General features: G+C 44.7%; 1 protein-coding gene across 5 annotated transcripts; it reads right to left on the reverse strand.

Annotated features, from left to right (window-relative positions):
* Positions 1–1636: 1636 nt before the first annotated feature.
* Positions 1637–11477, reverse strand: LOC100274149 (OSJNBa0059D20.8-like protein). Of its 5 annotated transcripts, none has more exons than XM_020549596.3 (7): positions 10909–11477; positions 4186–4279; positions 3776–3929; positions 2735–2871; positions 2487–2636; positions 2352–2411; positions 1637–2073 (listed from the first exon to the last, which is right to left on the reverse strand). In XM_020549596.3, exons 3-7 carry the CDS (start codon positions 3927–3929, stop codon positions 1897–1899), a joined length of 678 nt encoding a protein of 225 aa, XP_020405185.1. In that variant the 5' UTR covers positions 4186–4279; positions 10909–11477; the 3' UTR covers positions 1637–1896. The 5 variants fall into 5 exon arrangements, with proteins under 5 accessions (XP_020405185.1, XP_008672517.1, XP_008672520.1 ...); XM_008674295.4 differs by lacking the exon at positions 10909–11477 and adding an exon at positions 4665–5189; XM_008674298.4 differs by lacking the exon at positions 4186–4279.
* Positions 11478–12182: the final 705 nt, after the last annotated feature.

The following is a 12182-nucleotide window of genomic DNA, read 5'->3' on the forward strand; positions in this document are numbered from 1 at the left end:
AACTACTCACGTGCTACTTTCTGATCGTGCTCAAGTTCAATATATCACTTGTCTACACCTCCACTCTCCTCTTTTCGATGCTCTATGTACTCAATGTTTGTCCACAACGTTAGTCATAGTTTAGTAAGTCTCTCTTGCCCTACATACTTAACTAGGTCCGTTTGGTTGGGGAGCGAGGTGGGATGGTGTTGCTCCATTCTGCGTTTGGTTGGGGAGAGCATGGAGCTATCAGAGCGGAGCAGCTCTAAATCGGCAATATTCCCATCATATTTGGGATGAGCTCGCTCAAAAAATGATGGAATGCATACGTTCCACTTTCTCTCTCTTTGCGGTGGGCCCAAAAAAATGGACAATTCCACTCGCTTTTAGAATCTAGAATGAAGCCGCTCCCGCTCTCCAAATTTGGAATAGAACCTCTCCACTCTCGTGGCTCTCCAACCAAACGCACCCCTAGTTAGACTCTCTTGGGCTGCATAGGAAAGGGGAGCCAACAAAACCAAGTGTGCCAACAATGACACATTAAGACTATCTTCAGTGGCGTCATCTATATCTCTCATTTACATCTCTAAAAGATTCTCTCTGCTATATCTCGTCCTCTTCCACAATGTCATCTATATATTGTCATGTATACATAAATACCTATATTAGAGACATATTTTATTTTAAATTTGTATACATACGTATTTGTCATACTCTCAAATATTTTATAAATATTTTAATTTTAGTTAATATGTTGTTTAAAATATTAAAATAGATAGAGAAAATGAGAGAGAATCTCTCTCTATATATATATAGAGGACAGAAGAATATCCTTTATATTTAGAGAATGTTTTAGATGATATTGCTGGAGGGGACAGAAAAAAGAATCTCTCCACCTAAATTTACACGAGAGGAGACTTTACATGCTTTTGTTGACTAAGGAAAAAACACTTCGTTTAGCGAATACCGAATCCGGGCCCGCAGAAGTTAACAGTTCTCACGGTAGCCAGTACTATTACGATGCCAGCCATTGTCTGATTCATGAGTAATGACCAAACTAGCTCCCAACAGGAATCATTTTGGCTGTTGCATATATGAACAGCACTAAATTTTAGAGAATTTTGCAGATACCGTGAGGATTATTGAACTGAGAATTTTGCAGATACCGTGAAGATTATTGAACTGAAAGCCAACGCGCAAGTAATTGATGACCAGAATCATCAAATGGGGCCAGGAACAATTATAAACAGATAATCTCTCTCAAAACATACAAAATAAGCTTTACAGTCTGCAGTAACTTGATAAGCCCACTCACATACAGTAACATTGCCAAAACCATCGCTACGCCAAATTGAACTGAACCCAAAGGGTTCTTCAGCCAACAGGCAAACCTTAGCCAGCTCAACGTACGACCTAGACTAACCACTGCACTAACAAAAGCAATGACAATCTAGATAACTGGTGCCATTACATGCAGTAAAGCAGAACCAGCACACTGGCTGAGCTCTCAAACAACCAACGGTCTAACTCCATATATCAACGCCACTCCGACTCAAATGGCCACTGGTTTCTGGAATAAAGTAGTTTATTATCATCTTATTCTTTAGTTTTTTTTGTGAAAATAGAATGAGTTGATCCATCAGCACTTCATTCTTCATAGGCTAATCATCAGTATTAGCACGAGAAACGGAGTCATTTCACTCAATTTGAGGTTTGAACTTACAATGAACCATCCCATCTAGAATGGTAAACTCCCAAAACCAAAACACTATATGCGTAACTAGCATTTCCATGCCCGCATATATGAAATGCGTTGTTTGTTGTAAAGCCTTTCTTTTTAAGGCAGCCACATTTGTATTTGTCGAAGTATACATATATTGTCATTGTATTCTGAACCCCTTAGTTATGGTGGAATCTTCACATCAAACGACCTGCGTAGCATGCTCGAGGATACTTATGCTGCAGCTGGGGCCACTGCACAAAGAACTGGTCAGCTATCCGTAGCTTGTACAACAGTAAACCGCTCAATGACAGCTTCTTCACTCTTGCAATGCTTTCAATGTAGAAAATGGAGCACCATCCCAAACCAAGCACCTACAGAAATACATCGATCCTAAACTAGTTAGATAAAAAAATACTTTCAATGTAGAAAATGGAGGACCATCCCAAACTAAGCACCTACAGAAACACAGTGATCTTAAATTAGTAATATACTAGAAAAATATGGCATCAACTTAAAATCTGGGGCGAATAAATTAGCAATCGCAAGTGAGATCAATGGCAATATTACCCATTTATCCTCCAAAGATCAATGGCACAAGTCCCATATTGCATCAAGTAAGCAAGCATAGAATCTAGGGTGTGAGGGCTACCTTCAGAAGGAACGCCGAGATGCATAGAGGAAAGCATGTCCCTGGACCATTGCAAAATATCTGAAGGAGTATTGCAAAACTTTAGTACCAAACTCATGCAGCGAATAGCTACCATAGTTTGAACTAGGTACACACCACTTGTGGTCTGATTCTTATTACTAGCCACATAGCATGCAATGTGGCTAGCAATGTTGTTGCGATGGATGTAATGTAAGATTGGCCTACTTCACGGCTACGATATATCTGCATGAAATGAGCACTCTCGGCAGTCTTCATTCCATCGCTCTGAAAAGCACCAAATATAATCATATCCCATGTTTTAAATAGTTTAGCAAGTTCCCAGTATGTAATTTGTTCAGTACAACATAACAATTGACCTCCACCTGAATAAGCGATTGTTCATAGACCTCTGCCTTTTGAAGACTCATGTTGTCAGTAAGTGCAGCCACATAATATCTTGGTGTGAACCTATCCTTCTGAAGCGTTGTTACAATATTCATCATTTCTGCGGTATGCCCTCCTAACAACCAAAATACAAAACAATACATGTTTCATCAAGCTACATATCTTACAACCTAGGTACTTGATAACTCAAAGAAACTACCAAATGTTCTTGCAAGAGTGTGCACACGAGTCCAGAAAATAGTAATAATGCAAGTGATGTGCTATTTGATAGTGATCAGATGTGTTAAAAAAGAATAGGATTTCCCAATGGGAAAAAGAAAAGCATAAATATACTTATTATTCAGAGATACAAGTGTGTTTTGTAATTATAAACAGTAAAATGGTAAGATCCTGACAGTTTTAATACTGCTATTAAACAGCCAATACATGCTAAATAGGGCAAGAATGAATATGCAACTAAAACAATATACTGCACCACTAGCAAATCGGCAACTAAGATAGCACTTGCACATGAACAGAATAAACTGAAGGAAGTCAACCAAAATGCAAAAATATTATTAAAAAAATGTGCTCTCCTTAGAATAGAAGCTGCAGATGAAAAATGGATAGCAGAGACCACAAAAGGGAACTCCTGACTCAGTTCAGGGTTATCAGAGTTGCACAAGGAGACCGACTTCTGGAAAGCAGAACTGCGGCAGCACGAAAGCTACACTTGACTGGGAGAAATAATGTTTCTGGATGAAACAAGATTTTGTCCCATGATCTCTTTATGACAGTCTACCATGATCAAGTCAGTGAAAAGGCAATTCCCATATACGGACACCAAGAGTTGTACTTTCATTACCATAGAAGAAAATCAACTCACATATGAACTTGCAGTTACTAACAATTATTCAGTATTGCCACATCTCCATACAAATGCATGCACTTACACCTTTGAGTACTGTTTTATATACCAGGCAACTGTACCTAAAACTTGTCCATAAGGTATTTGACAGGCAACATCGCAATAGACTCACCGGAGCCAAGGATGATGAGACAACGCAATCTGGTGTTGCGTGGTCTCGATGCTGATTGGCCACTGTGCCACAACACGTAGAAGAAGCGGACTGTGAGCACAGAGATGAGTACTGGAAGGGCGTAGCAAGCGGCCACCACGGCATTGAGACCCATCTGTGTTGAAGTAGCAGAGTGTGAAACAAGAAGTTTACACATCTATCTACAATAAGTCAATATTACTTCTTGTTTGGCTTATGCCTTCTAATGGACATGAAAGTATTGAGCATTTCATCTTCATCCATTTCGAATGAACTCTGTATTGTACTCTAAGCACATGAAGAAATTTTATTTCAGTGATCCACGGAATGAACTCTGTATTGTATTGTCGTACATCAACTCTAGAACATGTAACAAATTACATTTTACTGACCTTAATCTACTCTCTATTGTGGTGCTGTACATCAATGTTTCCATGCGGTGAAGACCCAAGATTAGAATACAGGGTGTGCCTAACTAAAAAGTCCCTATACAATACAATACAAAATTTGGTAAACGGTTTGGTAAAGAGAGATAATGTATCTATAAGACCTCACAATACCTTAAATTCAACAGAAAAGTTCAAAACTTACACAGCCGACAATTAAATTGTTGAAACATAAGAGTCGGTCTTACAGAAAACAAGCAAAAAGAAGGCACATCAGTGATCAGTCCTAAGCCCCAATTATATGCAGATATGTTAAATCATAAATTCACATTTCACAACCAATCACCAATCACGGGCATATGGAAACCTTCGTCCCTATTTTGTACTGTCTACCAACAACTGATTCACATTTCACAAGCAGTCAACAAGCAATTCCAAGCATGGGCCAACACCTAATCTAATGTCTCAGTACTTATTTTGCTCACCAGAAATGCAAGAAGACGAGCAACAGAGGCAAGGCAAAGAACTGCGGTCGGCCGCCGGCAGGCACTGGCGCACACGCACTGCGCAGGGGCGTTCGTCGCCAGCAGCCAGGGGACCCGGCGGAGGTCTGGAGGTGCGGCTACGCTGCAGCACAGCCAGCGCCCAGCGCTGGAGGACGGGGAATCAGGTAAGGCCCGGGAAGGGCGGGCCGGTGGGGCAAGTTCGCTGAGAGCACCGTGTGACGACCCGTGGCCACGACGCGCCTACGCCGGACGTGAGCCGAGCAGTGGATCGCCGGTGAGCGTGTCGGCGATGGCGAGGAAGACGCTGGATCAGCCGGAGGGCTGCCAGGTTTGTGGTTTTCTATTCCAGATGGTAGATAGTGTTCACAGTTCGGCGTCCCGGCTTATAAGCCTGACTAGACAACCCTGATACATGGGTCCCACACACCCAGAATGCGTTTCCGCTTACAAGGATACGACGTAGTTTAGGGGGTGTTTGGTTTTTAGGGACTAATGTTTAGTCTCTTCATTTTATTTATTTTTAGTCTATAAATTGCTAAATATAGAAACTAAAAAAAGTTTTAATTTCTATATTTGATAGTTTTGGAATTAAAATGAAATAAAATGTAGGGACTAAACATTAGTCCCTAGAAACCAAACACCCCTTACAGAATACGGTTCAGCTCAGTCTCTGTTTCCTTCAGTCCGGCTGCTTCCTCCAGTCCGGCAGTGTCTGCCGTGACATCTCCCCCGGCCTCAGGTGTTGCTTGGCCCCAAGCAACTGCTTCAGGAAAGCGATGCTTCAACACCGTGTAGTCTTCCCATGTGGTGGCAGCAGGGTCGAGATTCTTCCACCTGACGAGCACCTGGACGATTGCCTTGTGTCCCTTTTTTACCATGCGACGATCGAGCACCTGAAGGGGTTCAGTCCCTTGGACCGACAGATCTGTTAGAGTGGGGAGCTCAGTAAACACAGGAGTATAGTTTGGAGTAAATGGTTTCAACTGAGAGACGTGGAAGACTGGATGAATTTGAGAAGTTGCTGGAAGATCTAGTTTGTAAGCAACTGCGCCTAGTTTCTGAAGAACTGAAAATGGCCCATAGTAACGGTATGCAAGCTTGGGACAAATACGCTTGGCCACTGTGTGCTGAGTGTATGGTTGGAGCTTGAGCAGAACTTGATCCCCAACTTGGAACTGACGGTCGATCCGGTGTTTGTCGGCCTGAATTTTCATACGGTTGCGAGCCACTGTGAGATGCTGTTTGAGTCTGTCAGTCTGCACTTCCCTGTCCCACAGAAAATCTTCAGCTGTTGGGTCTGGTTTGGCCGCAGACGCTGGAAGAAAAGAGCAGTCTGGATCATAGCCATAGATTGCCTTGAATGGGGAGCATCATAAGGATGTATGAAAGGATGTATTATACCAGAATTCGGCTAACGCCAACCATCGTTTCCATTTCTTTGGAGTTTCAGCAACTGCACAGCGGAGATACATCTCGAGGCATTGGTTTACTCTCTCGCTCTGGCCATCGGTTTGAGGGTGGTAGGCTGTGCTGAGGAGTAGCTTAGTGTTGAACCGAGTGAACAAGTGTTGCCAGAGGTTGCTTGTAAAGATCCGGTCGCGATCTGAAACAATCGTTTTCGGAAGGCCATGTAACTTAATCACCTGATCCAGCAATTCCTGGGCCACTTGCAAGGCAGAGAATGGGTGTTTCAAGGGTATGAAATGAGCCATCTTCGAGAATCGGTCGACCACCACTAAAATAGTGTTGAACCCATCAGAAGAAGGCAAACCCTCGATGAAATCCATGGCAATATCATGCCACACAGTGGTAGGTGTTGGCAAGGGTTGTAGCAAACCCGCGGGGTGTGATTTCTCTGTCTTGGCCTGCTGGCAAGTTGTGCACTGTTGGATGTAGTCCACTACATCTTGTTTAAGCCCTTTCCAGTAGAAGAATTTTTTGATTCTGTCGTATGTTGCCAAAGTACCTGAGTGGCCTCCAATAGCACTATCGTGGAAGGAGAGCAGTCTGGTTCGAAGGGCTGAATTGTGTCCTATCCAGACTTGGTTGTGGCGCTTGATCAATCCTTGCTGCAAGGAATACCCTTGGTCATCAGGACTACAGATTGCCAATTTGAGTAACAGTGCCTGTGCTGCTGGGTCAGTGGCATAGGAGTTGATTACTTCCTGAATCCAACTCGGTATGATCTCAGTGACAGTAGTGGCGAGAGAAGAGTGCCCCCTGCGAGAAAGGGCATCCGCTGCCCTATTTTCCTTGCCTTTCTTGTACTGAATTTTGTAGTTGAGGCCCATGAGTTTGGTCATGGCTTTGCGTTGGAGGTCCGACTGAAGCTCTTGTTGCTCAAGGAAACTGAGAGCTTTGTGGTCTGTTCGAATAGTGAATGGTGTTCTTTGGAGATACGGACGCCAACGGTCCACTGCCATCATGAGAGCTAGGAACTCTTTCTCGTATATAGATAGATGCTTATTTTGTTCTCCCAAAGCCTTGCTCAAATATGCCACTGGTTTGACCTGTTGCATGAGGACTGCCCCGAGACCTCCATCACTGGCATCTGTTTCCACCTCGAATGGCAGGTCAAACCTGGGAAGTGTGAGCACTGGAGTAGTTGTCATAGCAGTCTTGAGGTTTTGAAATGCTGTTTGGGCTGCCACAGTCCAGTGAAATTGTTTCTGTCGCAACAGATTGGTAAGGGGTTTGGCGAGCAGTCCATAGTGTTGCACAAATCGCCTGTAATACCCCGTGAGACCCAGGAATCCTCGAAGCTCAGTGAAATTGGTTGGAACCGGCCATTGTAACATAGCCGCCACTTTGGAGGGGTCTGTTGCCACTCCAGCATCCGTGATGATGTGCCCCAAGTAACTCAGTTCAGATTTGGCAAACTTGCATTTAGACTGCTTGAGAAAGAACTGATGGTCCCGGAGTGCAGTAAGGACTAATCTGAGGTGGGAGATGTGATCAGCCAAGGTAGCACTATACACCAAAATATCATCGATGAAAACCATAGCGAACTTTCTTAGATAAGGAGCTAGGATCGAGTTCATAGTGCACTGAAAGGTAGCTGGCGCGTTGGTGAGGCCGAATGGCATGACAAGAAACTCATAGTGACCGTGGTGAGTTTTGAAAGCGGTTTTATATTCATCCCCTGGTTTCATACGGATTTGGTGGTAGCCAGCAGTCATGTCCAGGGAAGAAAAGAACGTGGCACCAGCTAGCTCATCAAGGATCTCGTCAACAAGTGGCATAGGGAATCGATTTTTTATAGTGAGGGCATTTAATTTTCGGTAATCGACACAAAATCTCCATGTGCCATCTTTCTTTTGCACAAGGAGGACTGGGGAGGCAAAGGGACTCATACTGGGAACAATTAGACCGGTGTCTAAGAGGTGTTGAACTTGTTTCTCTATTTCAGTTTTGTGGAGAGGTGAATATCTATAGGGCCTGGTGTTGACAGGAATGGCTCCGGGGAGCAGGGGAATGGAATGGTCATAGACTCTATGTGGAGGTAAAACTGAGGGGATAGCAAAAAGGTTTTGGAAGTCAAGGAGGAGGTGAGAGATCTCAGGAGGCACCACCTCTGGAGTAGTGGAAGTAGTGTGATCGAGTAAGACACATGACCAAATATCATTGGTGTTGAATAACTGGTGAAGTTGAGGCCCTGAAATTTCAGTGAGTGCACATGCTTGAGGAACTGTCTCACCTTGCAATTGTACCATCACCCCTTGATCCACAAATTGCAACAGCTTCTGATCCCAATTGCAATGCATGGGACTGTGACTAGTGAGCCAATCAAAGCCTAAGATAGCATCATATGGTCCCAGGTTCAGGACTCTCATATCTGTGCGAAAAATATGTCCACTAGCCTTCCATTCGATTGCCTTGACCATAGCATCAGAAATGACTGTGTCTCCTGTGGCAACTGTGACTTGCACTGGAGGACATGGAATAGCACATAAGCCAGCCTTGGTCACCACCGCTGAGTTTATAAAACATGTCGAGCTACCGGAATCAACAAGGATCAGAATGATCATATTGTTCAGTGTGGCTCGGATCTTGATGCTGCCTGAACAGCCCCGGTGTTATGATTTTGAGGGCCCCCAGGCGAACTGATAATGGTGGGCCCTCTAGACTATATCAAAAATTCTATGATATGCAGCGGAGCAAATTAGTACTTTGTATGTAAATGATGACGTGCATTGAAATTGGTTTTTTAAAATATCTAAGACACTAAATAATATATATCGGTGCAGATTAGCACTTTGCAAGGTAAGAAATAAGAACGACGACCACAAAATAACATGAATCTTGACTGCTTGACCCTGCGTGCCTGAGGGATAGAGCAGTAGCGCCCAGCGCCCTGGAATCCTGGAGGGTTGCATTGGCGAGATGGCGAACGATGATCACGTGGAGGGTATGGTCACACAGACGCGCGACGACGTGAGCGTGATGACTGGGCAGTGGGCAATATATGTCTCATGGTCCGTGTGCGTTGGGCGTCCGTGTGCCTAGCCCTACCGGCTTGTTAGCTACATATACTATTTTACTACTAGTATATAGCCCGTGCTAATACTACGTTCCTAAGAAGGGGAAGAGTGGGGTGAACGACGACGGTGGTGACGCGAGGGGAGGGGTTGACGGCGGTGTGGACATGAGGAGGGGAGTGCTGAAAGATGATTCAAATAATATTGTCAATTAGATTTGAGTGCGCAAGAGAGATGATGTTATTCAACGATCTGAACTGTTGATTTTGATGTTGTGTAAGTATAAGTGCAATTTGTTTAGTGGATTTAGTAAAGATTATGTGTGTGGATTATTTGGTTGGATGAGTTTTGTAAAGTATAAAATAGTATATTATATTGTGATATAGATACTAAATATTGGGTCCTATTATTTTTGGGCCCCCGGCCGTCGCCTCTGTTGCATGGGCTCACAGCCGACCCTGTGCCTGAAGAGTCATGTCGACTGATGGCATTCGGAGACAGGTGACATAAATAATCTTGGGCCACATCCTCTTTCTGCAGCTGCTCCAACACTGAGTTAGACAATTCCATGCTCAAATCTTCAGTGGAGAGAACGTGTAATTGGGCTGCGTTTCGTTTGGCACACTTGGCAAGATGCCCTGGCTCAAACCTTTCACCACAGGCATAACAGAGACCATGCAACCTGCGGTATTCCCGAACCTGTCGCTCTTTGGACAAGTCGGAAGGAAGATTCACTGGAATTGCATCAGGGCGAGCAGTAGAGGCAGATGGTTTGGACTGAAAGAAGCCTTTCGTCCCCCGGGCTCTAGCTTTGTCCAGGTTGGTCTGGTGCAGTTCAGCTAGGATCATGGCTCGGTTCACTGAAGATGGTAGAGCTGTCTGCACTAACCCTTGTAGCTCAAATTTAAGGCCTTTGATGTACTGCTACACAAATAAGACTTCATCAATCTCTGAATTGTGTATAGCCACTCTATAACGGACCTCTTCAAATTCTTTGGTGTACTCCAATAAGGAGTGCTGTTACCGTAGGCCGAGCAGCTGTCGCATGGCTTGGGGGTAAGACTCAGCTCCAAATTTGTTCATGACTGATTTAGTGAAGCCCTCCCAAGACTCAATACCATGCTTGATTTTGTGGACTTGGTACCAACGGGCAGCATTCTCTTTCATGTGTAACGAGGCAGATACGACCCAAATGTCCTGTGGGATTCTGTATATACTAAAGTAAGTGAGACAGTGATCAATCCATACCACCGGGTCACGACCCACAAACTCGGGAAACTGCATCTTGGGAAGCGAAGGTGGTGGTGGGTCATGCCGAAGACCAGTTCTTCCTCTTCTTGGTCGCTGGGGGCGTCTTGGGGAATTTGAAAGGTGAAGACTTTCTGTCCTGGGGGTAAAAGAAGCATCTTGATGGTGCATCCGACGGTGATGGGGATGAGGGTCACCCTGTGATCCCTGATCAGAGTCAAGCTGTGCTGCCAGTCGCTCGAGCCGCATCTGCGCTACCACCTTGCCGGTCTCTTCAATCTGCCGAGACATCAACGACCTCTCTCTGGCGGCTTCTTGTGCAACTCCAGCGGCGAGATCAGCTTGTGCCATGAGTTGCTGCTGAACTCCATCCATCGTTAACATCCGTTGTTCCAAAGAATCCAACTTTTGAAAAACCCGATCCCATCGCGTCTCCTCCCTCTGCGAATCCGACGCCATAGCGTGAAGGATCAGCTGAGTTTGGAGCGAGGGTTTACCTGGTGGAGCCGTGGCGGATGATCGAGGGTGGTCTCGTCGTGGCCGCGACGAGACGGGGTTGAAGACGCTGCTGCCGCGGCGAAAGCTTGCAACTTGAGTCGGAAAAAAATTTCCCGCCTTCCTGACGCCGAGTCGACGATCCAACCCGGTTGAGGAATCCCAGGCTCTTGATACCAACTGTGACGACCCGTGGCCACGACGTGCCTACGCCGGACGTGAGCCGAGCAGTGGATCGCCGGTGAGCGTGTCGGCGATGGCGAGGAAGACGCTGGATCAGCCGGAGGGCTGCCAGGTTTGTGGTTTTCTATTCCAGATGTAGATAGTGTTTACAGTTCGGCGTCCCGGCTTATAAGCCTGACTAGACAACCCTGATACATGGGTCCCACACACCCAGAATGCGTTTCCGCTTACAAGAATACGCGTAGCTTACAGAATACGATTCAGCTCAGTCTCTGTTTCCTTCAGTCCGGCTGCTTCCTCCAGTCCGGCAGTGTCTGCCGTGACACACCGGCGCTGGCGCTCAGCAGGAAGAGGAAGGGGAAGGCTTCCGGCGCCGGGATCAGGAAAAATGGAGCGGCCACAAGCCGGCATCAGCTTCTCGGTATAGAGATTTTTGCATACATGGCACCGGCTTCGATGGGCTTCGCATGTACGGCACCGCAAGGACGCCAATTGCAAATATGATATTATAACTATACTAGTCGATTGTCCGTGCGTTGCAGCGGCTCACAACAATATCCACGTAAATTATCTATAAAAATATCTCTATTTTTTTTATTGATTGTCTCCTCTCTATATAATATTTTTTTGATTTGACTAACTGATGTTGTTGTTTATTCTATCCAATATGTCTTATTATAACACAGTCAATGAAGTGAGCAATTAGAATAGAGTTCACAACGACTGACTGAACGAATAGAGATTATAGAATAACATAATTCCACCATACATATACCAAATAAGAGAAAATATGTGACCTCAAGTTTCTAAAATAAGTCACATGACTCAAACTTATAAAAAAGATTGATCAAAATATGGAGTGGTTGCTAAAGTGAGTCATCAATAAAACCTGGATGCGCTCCATACAAATTATGGTACTTCATAGCAATTACTAACGTTTGGAACCAACAAATAACCTTTCTTTTTTACTGTTAGCGTGACAAATCATTGTTGCTCCATCCAATTCAACAACTTCAAACACCATAGAGTCCATTGCGCCAATGTGGTCTCAGAAACGACCTAATGCATGCAAGAGCCAAGAACACAAGGGACG

This window comes from Zea mays, chromosome 3 (assembly GCF_902167145.1).
Source record: "Zea mays cultivar B73 chromosome 3, Zm-B73-REFERENCE-NAM-5.0, whole genome shotgun sequence".
NCBI classification, from domain to species: Eukaryota; Viridiplantae; Streptophyta; class Magnoliopsida; order Poales; family Poaceae; genus Zea; species Zea mays.

Excerpts from the sequence above, each read along its gene's own strand:
- LOC100274149 (XM_008674298.4), bottom strand. The coding sequence starts at position 3,929 with ATGGGTCTCAATGCCGTGGTGGCCGCTTGCTACGCCCTTCCAGTACTC. Across the intron at positions 2,637-2,734 it reads ATGAACAATCGCTTATTCAG|AGCGATGGAATGAAGACTGC; the intron begins GTGGAGGTCAAT and ends GGTGCTTTTCAG. Across the intron at positions 2,074-2,351 it reads TCTCGGCGTTCCTTCTGAAG|GTGCTTGGTTTGGGATGGTG; the intron begins GTAGCCCTCACA and ends GTATTTCTGTAG.